Here is a 22,629-nt window from a genome sequence, read left to right as displayed (position 1 = left end):
TGGCAAAATACATCTGTTTTGGCTGGCTCTCTTGTACTAAGAAACAGACCACCCTCTCCATAGGCTTAATTTAGGAATAGATTTTAATCTCATCTTCTCTGATCATTAAACTTTTCCCAAATAAGTAAGCTGTATTTCGGTGGAAGCCAATTCGATAACAGCTTTTAAGAGAGAAGTAGATAATTATTTGGGGAGGACAGGTTTGCAAGTTTGCAGGGCTATATGGAGAGTGCGGGGGAGTGGGATTGATTTGGATAACTCTTTTCAAAGAGCCGGCACAGACACGATGGGCCAAGTGGCCTCCTCCTGTGCTGTCCAATTCTACGGTTCTATGATTTTATTTTTGTTTCGCACTGTTATTTAATTCAGTTTATTCTCTAGTAAACTCAAAGGTGCAAAAATCAGGTTTTAAAAAATGTTTTAACAAATTTGATTTCTTGTTTTAAAAAAAAAATGAAATCTTTCCACCTTTAGGTGCAATCTGATTCATTCTCGCTATTGGGAAGCCATGAAAAGAGACTTCTCAAACTTATTATGATGCCATAATATTGGCAGACATATCCATGTAGTTCTCAAATTCTTGTGTTTGCGTCTGGCTTTCTAATGACACTACTGAGAAGGTAGGAACATGTTGTGCTCAGCTTGTTTTCAAAGTTTGCTGGTTTGATACCAGTTGCTATGCAAAATGCAATAGCTGCATTCTAAGTTTTGGCAAAGTCTGATCTTGAACGGGCAAAAAGGGAAAGCAAAGGGAAAAAGTCTGCAGGTGGATTTTAAAGGCAAGAAGTGGATAAGGTGGAGGGATTCTAGGAATAAAATTCTCGCATTTGTGCCAGAACTGGGCTCCAAGACCCTCGTCCATCCTTCATCATACCCAGACTTGATTAGTCCACAGTCGTGCTCACTGTTGGCTTCTCCCAACACAAAATAATAATAATCCTTGCATTTGATATAGCGCTTTTCACGTCTTCTAGACGTCCCAAAGCGCTTCACAGAATATACTGTTAAGTGAATTGACTGTATATTTGTGGGCGAACCCGGCAGCCAATTGCACATAGCAATGTCCCACAAACAGTCGTGGATTGAAAATGACCAATTTACGTTTGTTTTTTGGAGGGATTATTATTAGGTGTGTGGAGTAAGAAAACTTGCCCAAGGTTTCGCCCTGTGCCTGGAACTGAACTCAGGTCTCTCACTTGCAAAGTGAGTGCTCTAACCACTGAGCTACAGGACACAAGCTGCAGACCATCAAAAAATCTGACACCACCTTTCTTCCTTGTTACAAGTATTAGACCCCATCTACAGGTGTGCAACTGGCCAGCTTGATCCCTTCCTCCAGCCAGTTCCCGTACTTAAAAGAACACTAATGATCATGTCATCACTGATTAAGTGATTTTTATGACTTTAGCTCAAGAGCATGGCAGCAATAATGGTAATACTTGTATTTGATATAGCTCCTTATTACACCTCAAAGCGCTTCACAGGGTATACTGTAAAGTGAATTGACTATATATTTTGTTGGCGAAAAGCGGCAGCCAATTGCACACAGCAGTGTCCCACAAACAGTCGTGGATTGAGTGATCTAATTTTTTGGGGAATCTAAACAGGAATAGAGCTGCATGCATGTGCAGTGAATGGGACCTGCACTGCAACAGTGTTATATAAGGAAGTGCAATATAACAAGTCTACACTGAAGTTTGATGTCACTATTAAGCAGGGTGCAATTGCCTGGAATCGGCCCCTTTTTTCGTGCTGGAACCAGTCGGCAGGACAGATGTACAGTGAAAGCAGCTATTGCACCTTGATTTTCTAGATCCCAATCACCTTGTTTTTTATAATGGGACTGCACTACACTCACTACAGGAATCTTTTTCTTCAACAAAGGATTGTTATTGCACTATGGCTGTGCATTATTTATGTAATATATTCACTTTCGTGCTGGGAAAATTAACTAGATGGTTTTTTTTGCGCATTCGAGTGCATGTGTATGCCTTTTGTAAAAGCAAAATTTTGTCTTGTTTCAGATTGGGAGGATGAGTTGGTCAGCAGTCCAAGTATTCTTAGACTTATCTACCAAGGGCGATTTCTCCATGGAAACGTGACACTAGGAGGTAACTAATTTGTTAATTTATTTTCATTAAGTACTTTATGACATTTGGCAAGATTCAGTTATTATCAAATTAACTGGAGGTAGTGAAAATCTAACTGATCAGAGCAAAAAAAAAATCAGAAGCTGGGTTTCCAACTTGGGCTCCAGTAATCATTACTCGAAGAGATTGTGAACTCTGAATTTTACCCCTGTGAATTTTATAATCTGTTTGCTTTCTTGCATCAATATTTACTTTTGTCCTTTCTTGTGACTGCCGTTTTTGTTGTTGTTCAACAGTTTTCCAATTCTGTGTTTTTATATTTTTTGCCTATTTTTATTTTTAAAATGTAAAAAAAGTTGCTTACTTCCATTGTATATTATTTAGTCTTTATTGAAATCCACATCGGCATGATCCAAACATCAGTGGAAGTTCTTCAGCATATTGAACATGGATGCGACTGAAATTCATGGAGGATATTAATGTTTTTTTTAAATTGGATGAATTTAAAGAGAGAAAAATGCACAGACACGAATGGCCTCATCTGTGCATAATATTTGTTTCTGTGGTATTCCATGGGATTTCTTTGTGAATATTTTTGGATAGTTTTGACTGAAATCTTTTGACTATTTGTTGTTTCTGTTTTGGTGCTCTTACTTAATTTGTATGATTTTTGTTCTCATGCTGTTTCTTCCTCCTCTCTGTTCAGTTATCTAACATTCAAAAGTATGCAGCCACCGTTCTGATTTGTATTGCTAGTTGGAGACCTTTATAGTGTGTGTGTGTCTCTCTCTCTCTCATTCTCGCGCTCTCTGTAAGGGGAGGGAGAAAATAGTACATAGACGATTTTTATTTACAATGTTTGTTTTGCTTTCATTTTTTCCTCTACTTGGGAGTTTATGTCTAAACCCTTAAAGCCAACTTCTTGTTTGGATTTTGTAATTCCTTGCATTCACATTTGCTTTGCAGGATTTACTGTGAAACCGAGTGACTGTATTGAAACCACCATGTACATTTCCACATGTATGGGACGACACCCAACTTTATTTTGCCACCTCTCTTTGCGACCCCCCCAGTTCCCTGATGTTCTGTCAGCCTGCCTGTCAGATCTCAGGGGTTGGATGGGCACAAACTTCCTTCAGCTGAACGTTGACAAGACGGAAGCCATACTCTTTGGTTCTCGTCAACGTTTAAAATCTCACGGCTCTCACCTCCTCCACCTACCCGACCTCCCCCTAAAACTCTCCGAATCCGTACATAACCTAGGCATCAGGTTCGACCCCCAATTATCCTTCCTCCCCCACAACCAGTCCCTCACCAGCACCGCCTTCTACCACCTCCGATGCATCGCCTGTCTCCGCCAATACCTCTCCCCAAAAGCCGCTGAAACCCTGGTCCATGCCTTTGTCACCTCTCGGCTGGACTACTCCATTGCCCTCCTCGCCGTCTCCCATCCATAAAATCCAAATCATTCAAAACTGCCGCCCGCATTCTCACACGCACAAAACTCCGCTCCCCGATCACCCCAGTCCTTGCCAGACTGCATTGGCTGCCTATCCCAGAGAAGATCAATTTCAAGATCCTCACTCTTGTATTCAAGTTCCTGCACTCCTCTGCACCTCCCTACCTCTTTGAACTCCTCTCTCCTCAAAACAGTACCCGTTGCCTTCCATTCCTCCGGGTCTGGCCTCCTCCTCGTCCCCCGAATCCTCCGCTTCAACCTCGGCGGCCGTGCCTTCAGCCATTATGCCCCGAAGCTCTGGAACTGCCTTTCTCACTCCCTTCTCTCACTCCCTCCCTTCCCATTTTCAGGCCTCTGCTGAAGACCTTTCTTTTCGACCGCGCCTTTGGTCACCTTCCTCCCCCTCCCCCTGGCTTGGTCCCGGGCTCTGTTACTGTAAAGTGCTCTGAGACACTGTCCGGCGTGGAGTGGGCTATATAAATCCAAGTTGTTGTTGTTATTTGTAGGCAAACACGGTAGCACAATTGTGCGCATCAATGTCCCATAAACAGCCATGAAACGAATGCCCAATGTCTATTTGGGGGATTGTTGGCCAGGACAATTCTTTGCAGTAAAGTTGAATCTTACTGAAAACTCTTATGTGGTTTGTGTATTTTTTTATGTGCCTGATTAGAAACCAGTGGCATGATGCCAATTGCACAATGAAGAGGTAGATTAACATCTGCGATTCCCCACTTGGAGACTTCCTTCTGATATTGACTGCTTTCAAAAAGAGCAACCAAGTAGAAAATTGGCACCACCTTGCAAACGCAGCAAAATTCTGATCTCAGTTGAGAATAAACATGATGAGAAGCATGGTGTACTATCTTTTGTTATTAACTTTTGTTTTGATCACATCCTTCCTTTTTTTAAAAAAAGCATCTTTGCATTTTGAACTTTCTTTATCTATTTTCTTGCATAAGCCTATTTTTGTTCCCTGTGTCGATGGGGAATTCAGTGGAATGCAAATTGTTTTTCGTATCTCCTAACATTGTATTTTGGGAAACCGACTGTAGGGAGCATAGAATAACAACCACTAAAATTCTCTAGGTTTGGATCACCCTCCACTTTGGCTCATTACATGTCAGTTTGGTGTCAGCTTGGCTCAGTTGGTGGCATTCTAGCCTCTGGATCAAAAGGTTGCAGGTTTGAGCCCCACATTGGGACATTGAGCTCACACATTGTAGGCAATGGCAGCCACTCCATTGCAGTGTTGGGGAAGAGATGCATTGCCAAAATTATCGTCCTTCGGATGAGACATTAAACCTAGATCCTGCCTGCCCATTCAGGTGGATCCCATGACACAATTCAATAAAAGAAGAGTGTTTCCTGGTATCCTAGCCACCATTCCTCCAGATTATTGCTCATTCACTTCATGGCTTTTTGAGGGACATTTAGGGCATTGCTTTGTGCAAATTGACTATTGCGTTTGCCTACAAATAGTCACTGCACTTGACGTCAGTTGCGTATGTGAGGTTGTGAGACATTTCGAAAACATTATATGAAATAATCAAATGTTAATAGAAATTTGAGCTTGTACTTTTTATGGCTTTGAATTTGCTTTCTTTCATAAGTGTCAGAATTAAATATTTTTTGATTGTAATAGTAGCTTGAAGATATGTAATTTAACATTTAATCACACTTTCTTTCAGCGCTAAAGCTTCCTCTTGGTAAAACTACTGTGATGCATTTGGTTGCAAGAGAGACATTGCCAGAACCAAACTCCCAAGGTAAGTAACTAATACAATTCTTGTTTTCCTTCTTCCAACTGAAAGTGAGTTTGCAGTGCACCAGTATGCAAACATTTAATATATTTGTCATAAATTAATAATTGGTGAGTAGAATGATCTAAATTTTGATATGGAATCAAAAGCATATTTTCAGTTTAAGTACATTAGAATGCATTAGAATATACAGCACAGAAACAGGACATTCAACCTAACTGGTCTATGTCGGTGTTTGTGCTCCACATGAGCCTCCTTCCCTATTTGATCTATTTGTGACTATTTTATATTGATGGCCCCTGGTTTTGGTTTCCCCCACAAGTGGAAACATCTTCCCTATGTCTACCCTACAATACCTTTCATCATTTTAAAGACCTCTATCAGGTCACTTCTTGCCCTCTTTTCAAGAGAAAAGAGTCCAAGTATGTTCAGCCTTTCCTGATGGGTATAACCTCTCAGTTCTGGGATCATCCTCGTGAATCTCTGTTGCACCCTCTCCAGTGCCTCTACATCCCTTCTATAGTGTGGGGACCAGAACTGCACACAGTATTCTAAGTGGGGTCTAACCAAGGTTCTATAGAAGCAGTTTGGTAGTTATAATCGTTTACAAACTTGCTGCATATCATCACAGCAGGTTAGAATTGAGCATTGTAAAGTTGCATGTTGTGCTTTTTCATCTAAGTAACTACAGTACATGGATTCCTTTAGAAGTGGAATGTGTGAGTTAGCTGATCAGTCAATCAAAAGCATCAAATGTTAATGGGAAAGTTAACCGGACATTATTTGGTTATGAATGTTAAAGCAATGGAAAAAGCTGTGTGGTGGTTGACTGTATATTGGAGTACTGCTGCATTTCTCTGTCAGTGATGTGCTACCGATTCAGATTCTGTTTCCCACAAAATGAGTTTATTTTTAATATTAATTGGTGCTGTTTTTGGGTGGGAGGGTGCAGGTGGGTGCCAACTAAAACCTGCGCACATTACCTTTCAAAGGGGAGAAATGCAGGAAATCTGACCTGCTCCTTAGTGTCTCCAAGCAGCAGCTGCTTTACCCTGCTTTATCCCACTCCCATCCTCTATGTGACTGATGTGAAGTTGAAAGTCATTGGAGAATATTTTGAAGGAAAGATGAGTCATTTTCACATCTCAGTGTTTCTCACCTAAGTTTTTGTTTAATGTCTGTAGGTCAAAGGAACCGTGAAAAGACTGGAGAAAGTAATTGTTGTGTGATTCTGTAAATACTTCCACTTATTTCTGCTAACCGTGATGTAATATAGTCCTTGTCTTTCATGCTGCTGGTATAGAAGAGAAGTAACGTTGCTTCAAGGATCCTTTTAAAAAAAATGATTATCAATCAAAATAAAAACTGGAGCATTACTGTTTGTTTTAAAGCTATTCTCCATTGTACTGTTTACTTTAATTGTGATTTTCTTTCCCATTATTTTCTATGGTATGTATTCTTTCTGCAGTTTCTGTATTTAATTCTATTACCTAAAGACAGACAAATTAAAGACTTTATGCCACTGAAATCATTCTTTTATCACCTTGCTTTTTAGAGTTAAAGTATAATTGAAGGTGCGTATCAGTGCTTTTTTAAAAATTAGGTTTTTTAAACCCAGCCACTCTCCAAGAGGAAGCTAGCATTGCTGATTGAAGTGCTGACATTGTCTTTTAAGCAGAGAAGTTGAAGCCGATTTTAATAAAACAGACAAACTAGTTGATTTTGAAATTATTTTGTTATGTCCAGTATATTTTGCTATTTGCATTAGTCATTGAAATGCTAGTATGTCTTCTGTTTTAAAAAAAATCAAGTACAAAGTTGATGTGCCTGTATTTTTTGATGACGGTTTGTAGTTGTTTAATAATATTGTCTGTTTCTTTATGCACTCTGGTAACATGGCATTACCTGCATCAGCTTATTTTGCAGCATAAAACAGTGCATTGAGTGCATTTTGTAGCCTTAATGTGGGAAGGGGAAGCTTTAGTATAGCTTCTCAGCCTTTCTTCCTGCTGCAAACCATTTACCATATTTGTGCGAAAATGCTCCATTAATCATCCAGTCTGTATTCATTAATGTTTTTGTTATCTTAACTTATAATCTTGCTGTTGACTGTCCAACATATTTCTAACATTATAAATTTAAAATCTAAGTAAGGGGGGGAAAGGGGGAGTCATCATCAAGCACAGTACATTATTCTGCATTTTCTTTCATGACTTAACTTTTAGTACTTGTAATAATTTGTATTTCTGTATTTAGTGCTTGCGATTATACAGAAGATAGGGAGGCTAAATTATTCGAAGGACCGAATTTGGCATGAAAGATAGCATTCCCTTTCCTTTTGTATAACTTACAAATAATATGCTAATTAAAACCCAGAATTTTGCACCGCACTGAAGCATGAGCTACTTTCATCCGAATCTGTAAAAAAAATTAAAGTTTTTATATTTTTCAGCCAGGGATTTCTTCCCAGCTGAACTACAGATATGTGTAGAATATATTTAATAAGAATCTTATACAGTTCATGAGTATAGAACTTATTGAGTATAGATTGGCTTGTAGTATAATAGAATAATAATCCATGTAAGTAACATTAGCAATTTAAAACAGTCACAGGTTGACATTGTGTTCTATATCTAATAAAAAAAACATCTGCTGCCCAGATTGAACTTAATGTTGTGTCAGTTTTTCAAATAGTAGGACATGATATAATCTAATTGTTTTTCTTTAACCTGTGTTTATTGCTTTTAAATGCCATGCTGTAGTTCTTATGAAGAAAAATTGTTCATATTGATCAGGATCAAATTTGTATAGAGCTGAGTTTTGCAATTGATTGTAAATATCACTAAACATTTTCTTTCTGCAACCTGTACTGATAGATTCCTTCTGTAAACTAAATAAAAGAATATTGCAGTTCATTTATGAGACTCCTATTAGGTTATTGTTTTGGTTCCAGATGCCTGCAAACTCTACTGACTATTTTGGATCAATTATTTAAGATGACCAGATGAGAAGGTAAACCATCCATCATCATCGCATTATTTTCTTAATGTTTAGCAAATAAATGTATGTAATCACTGATATTTCCAATGCAATTTAACTCTAATCCCTAAAACGGCAGCAGGTATATAGAAATTCCCATCTTTATTTTCAGATGACACATTGAATTCAAAACAAATATATAAAACAAAAATAGAACTAAACCTTTTAAACTTATTCCCTTATCTTTTCCTCTCTTCTCTCTTCTGCCTTGTTGTATTTTATTCTTAGCTTTTACTTGTATTTTCTTCAGATCACGCTAGGCATTTCATAACATGGGAGAAGTTTTTAAAGAGTTAAGCAACTCCATTGGCTAAAAACTAGCTTCTCAGGCCAGTTTTGCAGCTAAAATATCAAAATAAGAGTCTTAAGATTGATTGAGCTGAGGTGCCAGCCTGATGCAAAAATCATGTCAGAACCAGGAAGTAGAAGCGAACAAGTAAACACATTAGCAATTGTTCCATCCAGAAGAAGGGTTTCTGAAGTGGCACTTTGTGGGTTAAATAGGGAAGGAACGCTTCCTAACATCACTGTTAAGTTTGAAGTTAAAATTTGCACCCTCAAGCATACTCGACCACTCCCCAAACACCCTGGGTTACTCAAATATATTTAAGCCTAGACTGTAGAGGACTTCTGGGTCGTGTTGTGTCCTCCCTCCCTATTCTATCAAATTCTTCTGTTAAACATGTATTGGCTTTCTGCAATTTTCTTTCCAGCTTGATGTGATCCTCGAGCACATTCTCCCAGGCGATTACAGTGACATATTTTCCCTCCAACACCAGTTGGTGACTGCTGAGAGGTGAACCCTTTTTAACAGTAGCTTAATATTGAGTCTGTGTAAGGTATTCATCATAATAAAATGCAGCTCAGTATTTCAAGATGTGTCATGTCTCTATTCAGAAGAAAAAGCTTGTGCAGCCCTATTTCTACTTCCTGAAAAGTATCTATTATTTCCTTGGTCAATTAGGAAAGAACTTGAATTTTAGTGCGTTATCAAGTTGTAATATCTCAAAAGTAATTACTGTCGAATGTTTGCATGCCTATAGCATAAAACAAAATTCTGTTGCTCGGATAATCAACTCTTCAAACTTAAGCCTGTTTATTGGAATATTTTCTTTCTCCAAATATATTCTGATCTTCAAGAACTGATAAACTTACTTAGGTGAGTCACGGTTATGCTTATTAGCTTCTCAAGAACATCCCTTTTGTAAACATGAGAATACTAGGTTTCATTATTAATCGAGGAATTTCCCCGAGCTTGAAATACTGTATTAACTCTGCATTCAATATAGCACCATTTGGTTGGGAGGATATCTCAAAGCACTGCACAGGATTCACTGTAAGTGGTGTATTGTAATGTGTACTGTAAAGCATTGTACCTCCTAATTGATGCAGCCAACCCTTATCCATGCTTTCGTCACCTCCCACCTCGATTATTTCAATGTCCTCCTCGCCGGTCTCCTCAGCTCCACTATCCACAAAATCCAATTAATTCAATACTCTGCTGCCCATATACTCACCTACACTAAACCCCATATACCCATCACACCAGTCCCTGCCAGGCTCCACTGACTCCATAATCACAGAAAGGATTGACTTCAAGATTCTCGCACTCGCCTTCAAATCCCTTCCTGCCCTGGCATCCCCTACCTTTCCAACCTGCTTACTCCTCAACCCACTATCTGCTGGCAGGCTGTGGCCTCCTGCTTGTCCCTCGTCTCCTCTGCCCCACCATCGGTGGCTGTGCTTTTAGCCACTACCCCCAGAAACTTTTCTACCTCAATTCCTGTGCCTTGCCTCCTACCCTGTTTTCAGATCATGACTGAAGACCCTCCTCTTCGACCGTGACTATGATCACCTTCCCCTGGCTCAGAATTGGGCTCCGCCACTATTAAATGATCCAAGACCTACGTGAAGGATGCCATATGAATACAAATTGTTGTAATGACTATTTCGTAGGCAAATGCGGCAACCAGTTTGCACACAACAATGTCTTACAAGGTGAGTAATCAATTTTATTTGGAGTGGTTTGGGCCAGGATACTGGGAGAAATTTCCATCTCTTTTTGAATAGTGCCGTGGGTTCTTTGATGTCCACCTTAACGGGAAGATGGGATCTCAGTTGTCTCATTTGAAGTACAACACCTCCAACAATGCAGCAACCTCCGCGCTCCCCCCCCCACCCCACCGCTTGCTATGAGTTTAAAGACCCAATGCTGGTTGAATCCATAACCTGAGGCGAGAGTGCTACAGAGTGAGTCAGGCTGAATTGCGTACAGCAGTGTCCCACAAACACCCATGGATTGAGTGACCAAATATATATATTTTTAAAAAATTTGAAGGGAATATTACCCCCGGAAAAGGGATCTGCCAATCGACTCAAAAAAATGGATTCCTACTTGCTGCTAGGTGAGATCAGATGAGACTACACTCGGGGGAAGATTAAAAGACTAGGATGCATGAAGGATTAGATGAAACTAATTTTGTGGAGGGATGTCAATATGGTGCGAGGGCATATTACACTGTAAAAGAAATGAGTTCTGGATGGTCTGTAGCTTGTGTAGGGAGGAGCTGGACATTAGAATAATGAAGGTTTGGATGAAGATCTCAACAGCCCAGAAAAAAAATAGAGATGGATAAAGGTGATATAATAATCCTCCATGATGTCTTCATTTAACATATCCTCCCAGAAATCTAGTATAAGACACCCGTTAAAGATCTTTTTAGCAATACCTAATGCCTACAGCAACTCGTATAAGTAATGCCATGAGATCTTTAATGTCAACCAAAATAAGCAGATGGGATCTCGGTGACATAATGGGCCAAATGCCCATTTTCTGTGCTATAAATTTCTATGGTTCTTCCTTCTGATCTGATCTTTACTTTTCACTTGTAAAGCTGCAGAAGCAACCAGGATCCCTTCAAATTTACTGCTTCTCATAAATAAGTTAAAAGTTAAAAAAAATGTTTTAGGCTTAATGTCGACCCTAATCACCTCCAGGGATTGAAAACATTCACTACAGATAATGACGAGGATGGAAACTATTTTCTGCCGCAGCAAAACAAATTTCTTTAGTAATGAGGGTTAATGAGAATATACGAATGCAATTTCAAAACAGAAATTAAAAATGAAAATAGATCGCCAACCCGAATTAAACTCCCGCAAAAGGGGCTGCATTTTCCTTCCAGGTCCATTATTTAATGGTCTTTCATTCGACTTAATGCCTTTTATGTCAGGAGGATATCTCAATGCACTTCACATGATTTTTACAGTGAAGTTCAGTGACTGTATTTGCTGGGGGAAAGTGGCAGCCTATTTGTGAACAGCAACGTCTTACAAACAGCCATGAAGTAACAACCAATTTTATTTGCGGGATTGTTGGCCAGGATACCAGGAGTTAATCCTTTTTTGAATAGTGCGTGGGATCTTTAACATCCACCTGAACAAGCATCAGGGACCTCAGTGTTCAAGCCTCATCGGAAGGATGGCACCTCCTTAGTCGTGCAACGCAGCACTAAACTGTCAGCCTGGGCTGTGAATTCTAAATCTAACCCAGAATTCAAAGGTACAGTTTGAAGCAACAACTTTTTGACTCGGTGCTAAGTGCTGCCATCTCTGCCGGGTTGACACTTAAGTTTGAGCTTTGCTGCCATCAAGTGGTTCAGAACCTCAAGGCATCCTCAGGACTGCACCGTGCTCCATCTCATGGACATGAAGAGAACAAAATGTAATTCTGGGCAACCTACGTTCATCTGTTTATGTGGCTTCCCGTATGCTTGGTATGTTGCATTCTGTGCCAGGAAAAAGGGATATAAATGAGTCAAAAATAAACTTAAATTTTCCTTCTTGTCAGGATAGAACTATGAAACATTTACAGCACAGAAGTGTCTGTGTTGGCATCCTTTACCTTTTCCCATTTACATGTCTTTTCCTCAAACCAATGTAATTTATTCCTTTTTAGATATTTTTTGTCCAGTTCCTGTTTGAAAACTAATCTGCATTCTGTCTTTTTTTGTCAGCCGGATGTCTGACACATGCGGAAACCCATCACTATGTTTAAAAGTATCCAAACCAAGCTGAGATTTCTATGCATCCCACCTACACATGGAAATCCCAGAGATAGATTGTTGGAATGGAATGTGCACTCTCTCCCTGGAAGGATGCTTCCTGCTTACCTAATTCTGGAAAGTATATTAGGCGCAGATTAACAAGAGCTAAGGCTTGTGGGGGAGCCCAGAGTGTGTTTTGGGGTACTGCTGGAGTCTGAACTCAGCCACCGCTTCTTGCAGGGCATTCCATAACTACTCTGCGTGAAAACATTCTAATATTCCCATTTGCTCATTTGCTAGCTATCTTAAATTGATAAACCCTCTCGGAACACAGGAACAGGAGGAGGCCCTTCAGCCCTTCGAGCCTGTTCTGTCATTTAATTAGATCATGGCTGATCTGCACCTCAACTAATCCTTTCAATTCCAATTTCCGGCTTTCTCCCCATATCCCTCAATACCCTGACTTACCAAAAATGTATCAACCTCCAGCCATTGACTCACTGACCAAATCACTGACAGGTCATAAAGAAATGTTGTGAGTGGAGGGAATATTATTTGCCATACAATCAGTTACAACAGTAATATTTTGAGTGGAACTGTGTAGATTTCACTTCTCCTTAACAAATTAAATATTAAGCAAAAAAAAAAGATTTTTAATAATCCGGGTATCTGACACATGTGGAAGCCCATCAACTTGCTTTAGAGTATCCAAACCAGACTCAGAGTTCCATGGAAACCTCAAAAATAAATTTCCATGTCTGCAGGGATTAGGATTTCACTTGTGTTGTGTGTGAGATGCAAACATAATACATTATATTATTTCAGATGAATACGACTCTTCAATTATTTTTACGGGGATTGGGATCAGTACTGAATGCAGATGTTTCTTTTTACCAGGAGAAATAATATTACCTGTCTTTTATCAGGCACCAGCTACTACTGTTATCTCATCTAAATTGGTGTATTTTATTTTTGCATCTGGACTCCTGCTCAGTGATTGCCATTATCATTGTGAGGGCTTTGAGTCATTCATCCTATACGAAAGGTGCTATACAAGTGCTTGTTATTGTTGATGACAAGTGAATTATTAAACAACTCTATGTCATTGTTCTTTATTGCAACACACATTTCCTGCAATACAGGACTGCTTAGTTACATTAACAAAAGCTTCAAAATTCACAGTTGCATTGAAGTTAAATTGGTTATGTTGAACTTCAGCTGAACTGTAAGTGATATGCATTTAGAAATGGAGGTAATATATAGGTGCATCAGTACATTACAGAGATTAATTGAGAAAAAGGAGAAAAGAAATTGAAATGCTGGTTGTGTCCTAGTTACTACGAGGAGTTGGCCATAATATCCTCCATGGTTCAAGAGTCTGGCAACTCTGGCCTGGGTAAGCTCACAAATAAAGAATTGGATGAGATACTGAATAATAATAATAATCTTTACATTTGATACAGCGCCTTATCACGTTTTCAAGATGTCTTAAAGCGCTTCACAGAATATATTGTAAAGTGAATTGACTATAATTTTGTGAGTGAAATGCGGCAGCCAATTGCCCACAGCAGTGTCCCACAAACAGTCGTGGATTGAGTGACCAAATTATTTTTATGTATTTTGAAGGAATTATTACCCCAGGAAAAGCGATCCGCCAATCGACTAACAACTGGATTCCTACTTACTGCTATGTAAACAGAGGCGTGTGGAATAAGAAAACTTGCCCAATGTTTCGCCCTGCCGGGAATCGAACCTAGGTCCTCTCGTTTGCGAGGCGAGTGCTCTAACAACCACTGAAAATTAGAGATTTGATTAGGAACACAAATTTTAAGTCAAATTATTTTACCACACAGTTATAAGCAACAAACCGGTGTTTTATGATTTTAAAAAGCAATTTTAGTATAATAACTGCAAAATTAAATTAATCCTTGCATTTGACATATCAAATGGTATGCATTTGATATATTAAATGCAAGCATTATTATTATTATCATCTATAACATTGAGACATCTGAAAGCACTTCACATGTAATTGTTAAATAGTGTTGTGGAGTCCTGTAGCATATTGGTTGGAGCACTTACCTAGCAAGTGAGAGGACTGGGTCATTCACTTCTGTTTGTGGGACATTGATGTGTGCAAATTGGCTGCCGTGTTACCTATAAAATATCATTATACGTTGCAGTAAAGCCCTGTGAATCACTTTCAGACATTGTCCTGGTGAGAAGGCGCTGTATCAAATGTAAGGATTACTATAGTAGAATAGTCGGCCAAGATGGTGAACTCAAAGTTCATCATGGGGTTTGACCACAATTTACTATTCGAGAGGCGAGAGTGCTACCAAGTGAGTAAAACTGACAAGGATCGCTAACCCTTTCCTCATCTGTCCCAGGAGTGCAGCAGTTTATTATTTGCTGGCCTCGTGCCTGGAAATAGACCCCTTTTCCTCCCTGCTGTTGTCACTTCCTCTTCCTTTTGCGTCAAAATAGTACGAAAGATCACAGACGGTGTTGTTTTAACTTCCTCACCACAGATGTTGAGTACAGAGGTTAGCAGTAAGCTTTGCAAAGCATCAGAATATCATGGAAATCCTGCAACCCGAATCAGGGGAATCACAGGCTGAACTATTGCCTTAAAATATATGTGAAGAATTTTGGAAATTTCAGCTTTGATTTTTGAAGCCGCTTTTGTGAAATCCTCAATCAATTTATAAAGTTGCTTTGACAGAAGTTGTCATAACATAAAATGATAATACTTACATTTGGTATATAGGACTTTTCACATAAGGGGAAAATCTTAAAAAGTGCTACACAAAATTTACTATGAAATAGGGTGATGCTATTTGTAGGAAAACACGATAACCCAATTACACACAGCAAAATTTAACAAGCAGCTATGAAATTAATGATTGATTTTATTTGGAGGGTTTCAGATGTCTCAATGTTATAGGTGATAATAATAATAATACTCACCAATACTCAGTGTATAGCATAAAGAATGGGTTCTCCAAAGGGGTGAGAGAGGGTGGGAAATATTTACATAGATAACTAGGCAACTCATAGAATGTCTAAGTAACATTACCTCATGAAAGGGTCAGTTGAAAATCATACCTTGTACACCTACTTGTACTCTTATACACTAATCATACCCTGTACACACCGCGAAAACCCTCAACTGATAAATACGTGTTGAAAAGCTTTCCAAAAAGAGAAGAATGTCCTGACCAGAGAAGTAAAGAAGTAATTGTTCATTCAGTTTACGCCTGTATGTGAGACATTGCTGTGTGAAAATTGGCTGACGCATTCACCTACAAATACAGTCAATACACTTAACAAAAAATCTTTGAAGCATTTTGAGACATTTCGATGTGATAAGACGCTATATCAAATGCAAAATTATTAAGAAAGCCAGTAATTATTACTGCATTTATCCATAAGTTAGAGCAAATTAAGATATGAGTTTAGATAAAGACATTATATAATGGGATGGGTTTCGATCCTGTTATGGGTTGCTTCATTAACCATTGTTTGCACACCAATAGCTGTCAGCCATGCAGACCAATGTAAAATAGCACCAATATTTCAAAGAAGAACCACAGAAATTTACAAAAACAATAACAACAAATTGCATTTATATAGCGCCTTTCACGTCTGGAGGATGTGTCAGCATACAGTATGCTGGACAAGGCTGTGTGCACCCAAACTGGGAGTTGAATCAATAGGGGTGGAGATCAAAGGGGTGGGAAGATGACCAAAGGCATAGTCGAAGAGGAAAATCTTGAGATGGGCCTTTTTGGAGGCAAGGGAGGGAGAGAGGCAGAGGGGCTTCAGGATGGAATTCCAGAGGGTAATGTATGTTTAAATTTACAAGCCAGAACGAGGCAATTTGGCCCTTTATGTGCTAACGATCTCTTGGAAACAGCATTGGGGATAGGGATTCTTCCCACTCAACTCACGAATATCGACATCCTCGCCCTCACTGAAACCTGGGTCATCCCAGGCGACACCTTCCCACTAGTTGAGAACACACCTCCAGGTTACACCTTTCCCCAAACCCCACGGCCTAATCGTTATGGCGGTGTTGTGGCTTTCATCTCTCGGTCCCCCCTCAGCCTTTCCCCTTACTCCTCCGGAACCTTCCCCTCCTTTGAACACCTTATCCTCTACCACCCCTCAGGGCTTTCCGTCAAAATCCTCCTTGTTTACCGTCCCCCTAAGCCTTCCCCCACCTTCTCTTCGACATCTCCACCCACCTATCTTCCCTCTCCTGCTTTGAATGCCTCCTTATCTTAGGCGACTTCAACCTCCACTTCACCCCCTCCTGCTCTACCTCTGCCGACTTCTCCTCCCTCCTCTCTTCCCTCAACCTCTCCTTCCTCATTCACTCCCCCACCCACGTCCGTAGCCACCCCCTTGACCTGGTGATCACCCGGGGCCTCACCGTCTCGGACATCACCATCGTCGATAAAGCCATCTCGGACCACCACTTCATCTCCCTCAACACCTCAGTCCCCCTTCCCAAACCTCCACCATTACATACCGTCCATAGAAAAAAAAATTCTCCCTCTCCACAGCCCTGGAGTCATCTGAACTCCTACGCCTCTGGCCCTCACTGACCGATCTCCCCTCCTCACTCTCCTTTCTCCACAACTTCCTCTCCTCCATTCTGGACTCCCTTGCCCCCCTCACCTCTCGAACTGCCTCATACTCCTGTAAATCCCCCTGGTACACCAGCCATCTCCGTTCCCTCATGGCACAAGTGCGAGCTACCGAACGCGCCTGGACCAAATCCAAACTAACAGTCCATCAGCAGGTTTGACTTCACCACACCAAAACCTATCGCTGCGCTCTTGCCTCCGCCAAATCCTCCTTCTACTCCAAGGTTATCTTGGAGGCAAAGGATAACCCCCGGCTTCTCTTTTCCACCACTAACCGTCTCCTCCGTCCACCTTCCCATACCTCGCCCATCCTCTCCTCAAACTCCAACTGCGAGGAGATGCTGGACTTCCTCGAATCTAAAATTGAGGGGATACGTTCAGCCACCTCAGCCCCGACCACAGCCACCCCATCACCTCTCCCTCATGACCCACCCCCCACTCATCCCCCACTATACTCCTTCGACCCTATCTCTCCCTCCTCCCTTACCATGACTGTCTGCAAACTCAAACCCACCACTTGCTCCCTTGATCCCATCCCCACCTCTCTCCTCATCTCCCAACCACCTTCTGCCCCCCACCCCACTGTCCGATATCATCAACCTCTCCCTGTCCACCGGTTCAGTTCCCACCCCCCTAAAAACAGGCGTCATCATCCCCATCCTGAAAAAACCTTCCCTGGATCCATCCTTCCTCTCCAGCTACTGCCCCATCTCTAACCTCCCATTCCTCTCCAAGGTCCTGGAATGAGTTGTCACGTCCCAGCTCCGCTCCTTTCTCTCTCGCCATTCCCTCTTTGAACCCCTCCAATCCGGCTTCCATGCTGCCCACAGCACGGAAACAGCCTGGTCAAAGTCACTAATGACATTCTGAACATCTGTGATCAGGGTTCCCTCTGCCTCCTTATCCTCCTTGACCTCTCTGCCGCCTTCGACACTGTCAACCATTCCATCCGCATACAGCGCCTCTCCGCTTTACTCAATCTTCACGGACCTGCCCTTGCCTGGTTCGATTCCTATCTCTCTCACCGTCTCCACTTTGTTGCCTCTAATGGTTTCTCCTCCAGCCCCTGCACTGTCACATCTGGCATCCCCCAGGGCTCTGTCCTTGGCCCTCTCCTCTTTAATTACATGCTCCCCCTTGGTGACATCATCCGCAGACATGGGGTCAACTTCCACATGTGTGCGGATGACACCCAACTCTATCTTTCTGCCTCCACCCTCAACTCCAGGACCACTGCTGTCCTGACAGACTGCCTGTCGGATATCAAGTCCTGGATGAGGGCAAATTTCCTACAGTTGAATGTGAATAAGACTGAGGCCCCACTGATTGGCTCACCCCAGCGCTTCAGCACCTCAGGCTCTGGCAACATCAACCTCCATGGTTGCTCACCCGCCCATTCCCTCCACTCAGCCGGCTCTGGCCTACTCCACGTCCCTCGACCCATGCGCCCCACTATTGGCGGAGAGCCTTCAGCCATTATGCCCCCAACCTCTGGAATTCCATCCCTCAGACACTTCGCCTTGCCCCCTCCTTAGCCTCCTTCAAGTCCCGCTTCAAGACCCTCTTCTTCGACCATGCCATCGGCCACCCCCCTTTCCCTCCCCTCCCTTACCCCCCCCAACGCCAGCTTGGGTTTGAAATGCTGTACTCTGTCCAGCACCTTGGGACGTCCTCCCGACGTGAAAAGCGCTATACAATATAATCTTGATGTTGTTGTAGTCGTTCTTGCCAACCTGTGCCTAATGTTCTCCTGATTTAGGTTAACAGGGTGCGTCACTCTGAGGAGAGAGTGCGCATTCCATTCCAAACATGGGAATTTCCATGTGTAAGTGCTATAATGGAAAGCTTTGTGAGTCTCATTTGGATACTCAACATGGTGGTAGGTTTCTGCATGTATCAGACAATTAGATTATCAAAAGAAATCCTTACGCACTCACCTGCCGTCCTGGAACATACCTTCCAGAAACATTTCAGCCACCCATATGTGATGTAGTATCTCCAGCTACTTTGAATTTTCAGAGAAGTTAATCTTGAACCCAAGCAGTTAGAGAAACTTTGTGCACTGCTATGGTGATAACCAGAATATGTGGTTTCGAGGAACCTCCACAGCCTGTATTGTATGCAACATATTCACCTGCAAAATCCAGAGTCACTACACTTTACAGGAAATCCTTTGAAATGTTTTCAGATGCCCTCCCAATGTGAAAGGGAATATATCAAATGTAAGATTTGTTTTAACATGAGCTTTGTCCGTTCCTCTACACTAACTAATCTGATCCTCATTTAAATTTCAACAAACACAAAAGCCAACAGACTTACCAGAGAGGCAGCCCAATTTCAAAGTCCTAACGTGGAACTTGAACCCATAAAATTCTGACTCAGAGGTGAGAGTGCTTACCAACTGAGCCACGCTGACACCTGGAGCACTGCTGAATTGTAGTACAACCCATGTTCAATCTTAACAGTGTCATGCATTGCAACATAAAGAAAACAGCTGGCATATGCTGTTGCATTTTAGTATGCAATTCCCCAACTTGTTTGCTACATTCTGCTTCAGCCAGCAGTTCTCTTGCCTTTGTGTCAGATGATAATGGGTTCAAGACCACAAGAGAAGCCAACAATCATAGATCAGTGGTGGCCAACCTTTATGGTCAGCCAACAAAATACATTTATATAATTGAATATTTCATGATTATGACAAAAAAATCAAGAAATATTCAATCAAGAAAAACTGAAAACACTACCGTCGAATACGGACTCACCTAGACTTGTGCAAAAGTTTTTTTGGGGGGAGGGTCGCTTCTTGTAGGGTGACCATATGTCATTGATTTCTGGGGGCAGTCCCCAAGTGAGGTATTGTGTCCCCGGCTAAATTTGCCTTGTCTTGAGTTCATCAAAAGAACAATAGAATTCTAAAACAGATAAACTCATCAGAGAAAGACAGCCATTAATCCAACAAGGCTCTCCAGTACTGCCATCATCAGGAATTGTGGTGAGTTCAAATTTCCCATGTGTGTCCCCAGATTTGGTTTACAAAATATTGTCACCCCACCAGCGGGACACAGGTTGACCGCCACTGCTCTTGATGAATGAATCATTCACCTTGTGGCTGTTTGTAAGACTTTGCTTTGTGTAAAAAGTACGTTTTTCAGCAAACATCACTCATAACACCTGACAACTAATTGGAAGTGCTTCGAGATGTTTTGAAATATATAAATAAAGAGAGCCTCACCCCCCCCTCTTGCCTCCTTTATGTCCCGTCCAAAGACCTTCCTCTTCAACTGTGCCTTCAGCTACCCTCCTACTTCTATCCCTCCTGATCCCAACTCCCAGCTCAGGTCCAAAACCCCTGATTGTCCAGGGCCCTGGGATGTCTTTCTGACATGAAGGGTGCTATACAAGTATAATTTGTTGTTATAATTGTTATAAGATCAGAGATGGTGTCAATGCTCTAATGCATTTCATGCTGAGCTATGTTGCCTACCAGGAAGCTTGCAGGGAGTTCCTGATGACTGCCATCCACCTAGGGCTCAAACCCACGCTGGTCCGATGTCAAATGACTAACCAGAGACTATCCTCCTGGGGGAAGAGGTAAGTGGGGTCTCCTTAGAGCTGAACTGGCTTCAGCTGTTAAGCCAGGGAGTTCCCCAGCAGTGAAACAAACCAGCTTGTTAAACCAAGGACAAAAGTGAGGCCAGAAAAGACCAACTTATTGTGTTCAGCCAAAATATAAAGTCAGGAACCCAAGAACAGAGGAATCAGAGTCACTTACATGCCAATAATTCCACTGTTGGCCATACCCCTGAAACCAATATCACTCACCGCCACCCCCCACCCCCCCCCCCCCCCCCCACCACTGGAAGACAGTTTTTGCTCACGGCTCATTTCCTTAACACTAGGGATTTGGGGGTAACTGCTGGAGTCTAACCCGCTAAAACCACATATTGATATCGCTATCTGGCAAGCTTTCCCACTGCTTGTTCAGCTCAGACCAGCCTACCCGTTAGGGCTTTAGCTTACAGGGTTAATAGGAGCTGAGTGGGATGACTCCCTGCCCCCAGTGACTGGTCTGCTCTTCCAGGTCCTCCCGGCTCTGGAACTCCATCCCCCAGTGCCTTTGCCTTGCTTCCTCCCTTTCCTCCTTCAAGGCCAGTCTCAAGACCTTTCTCTTTGACCGTGCCTTCAGCTCCCCTCTCGACTTTCTACCCCTCCTCGCTCCCTCCCTTCCCTCCCCTCACCCTGACCATCTCCCCCCTGCTCGGGTCCTGACCCAACTGTCCAGCTCCTTGGGACATCCTCCCGACGTGAAAGGCGCTCTATAAATGAAATCTTGTTGTTGTTGATGAGAAAAATGGGCTGTGCTGTCATCAGCAGGAACCTGGAAACAAGAACTAAAGTCGTTTGGATTCAATAATTTAAAACTAGTTTACTTAATATGGCAGAAACATTGCATTAGTTCCATGGGCAGGGTAACAATAAACAATATTTGCTTTTATAGCAATGTTACTGTTATGACAATATCCGAGTCAATATCAAAGTCCATAAACCTCAGGTAAATGTTCTGCCTTCCTGGAGAAGTAGAAAATGTAGTCGCTCTCTGACTAACTCTAACTGAACATTCAGGTGACCAATTCTGACCAACAACAACTTGGATTTATATAGCGCCCTCCGTGCCAGACGGCATCTCAGAGCGCTTTATAGTAACGGATCCTGGCGCCGGGGGGGGAGGAAGGTGACCAAAGGCGCGGTTGAAGAGAAAGGTCTTCAGCAGAGACCTGAAAATAGGAAGAGAGGGAACGATCGGAGTTTGGTGCGGGTGAGAATGCGGGCGCAGAGTTTTGAATGATCTGGATTTTATGGATGATAGTGGATGGGAGACCGGTGAGGAGGGCGTTAGAATAGTCCAGCCAAGAGGTGACAAAGGCATGGACTAGGCATGGACTAAATAAAATACAGTTTAGCTATACCTCTTAGAATTGTCCTTTTTTTAAACATCAGTTTGGATCATGCAAATCTGTACAGCCTTATCCAGCTGGGACCATCCTCGAGAACCATACCCATGAGCTGATTCTAACTAAAGCAATGCAGGACCATTACATCAACAACTAATAATAATAATCCTTGCATTTGATGTAGGCTTTTCAGGTCATCTCAAAGCGCTTCATGGTATATACTATAAAGTGAATTGACATGTATATATGTGGGTGAAACGTGGTAGCCAATTGCCCACAGCAGTGTCCCACAAACAGTTGTGGATTGAAGTGACTGATTTATTATTTTTATTATTTGAGGGTTTATCATCTCCGGGAAAGCGATCCACCAACCGACTAACAACTAGTTTCCTACTTACTGCTAGGTAAACAGAGGTGTGTGGAGTAAGGAAACTTGCCCAACATTTCGCCCTGCCGGGAATCGAACTCAGGTCTCAACAAGAGAGCTGCAGCTGTAATAAACACATTTCTTATTTCGGAACCAATTTAACTCTTCAAAGCATAAATACTGTCATTTTCCTTTACATTTTATCTAGAGTTATACCAGCTACTCCGTAACATACATCAGACAGATTTAAACTCTACA

At 41.8% G+C, this 22,629-nt stretch overlaps 1 protein-coding gene across 1 annotated transcript in view; it reads left to right on the top strand.

The window, feature by feature from the left end:
- The window catches only part of ubl3a (ubiquitin-like 3a), a 43,240-nt gene extending 36,403 nt beyond the window's left edge, over positions 1 to 6,837 (top strand). The window contains 3 exon segments of the mRNA NM_001292585.1: positions 2,025 to 2,111; positions 5,241 to 5,318; positions 6,497 to 6,837. Of these exon segments, the coding sequence (NP_001279514.1) occupies positions 2,025 to 2,111; positions 5,241 to 5,318; positions 6,497 to 6,549 (218 nt within the window). The 3' untranslated portion in view covers positions 6,550 to 6,837.
- Positions 6,838 to 22,629: the final 15,792 nt, after the last annotated feature.

The sequence above is a fragment of the Callorhinchus milii genome, unplaced genomic scaffold, assembly GCF_018977255.1.
Source record: "Callorhinchus milii isolate IMCB2004 unplaced genomic scaffold, IMCB_Cmil_1.0 Scaffold4, whole genome shotgun sequence".
Lineage (NCBI taxonomy): Eukaryota > Metazoa > Chordata > Chondrichthyes > Chimaeriformes > Callorhinchidae > Callorhinchus > Callorhinchus milii.
Note: the sequence above shows the minus strand (reverse complement) of the source record. Positions and strands in the feature narration are given on the sequence as shown.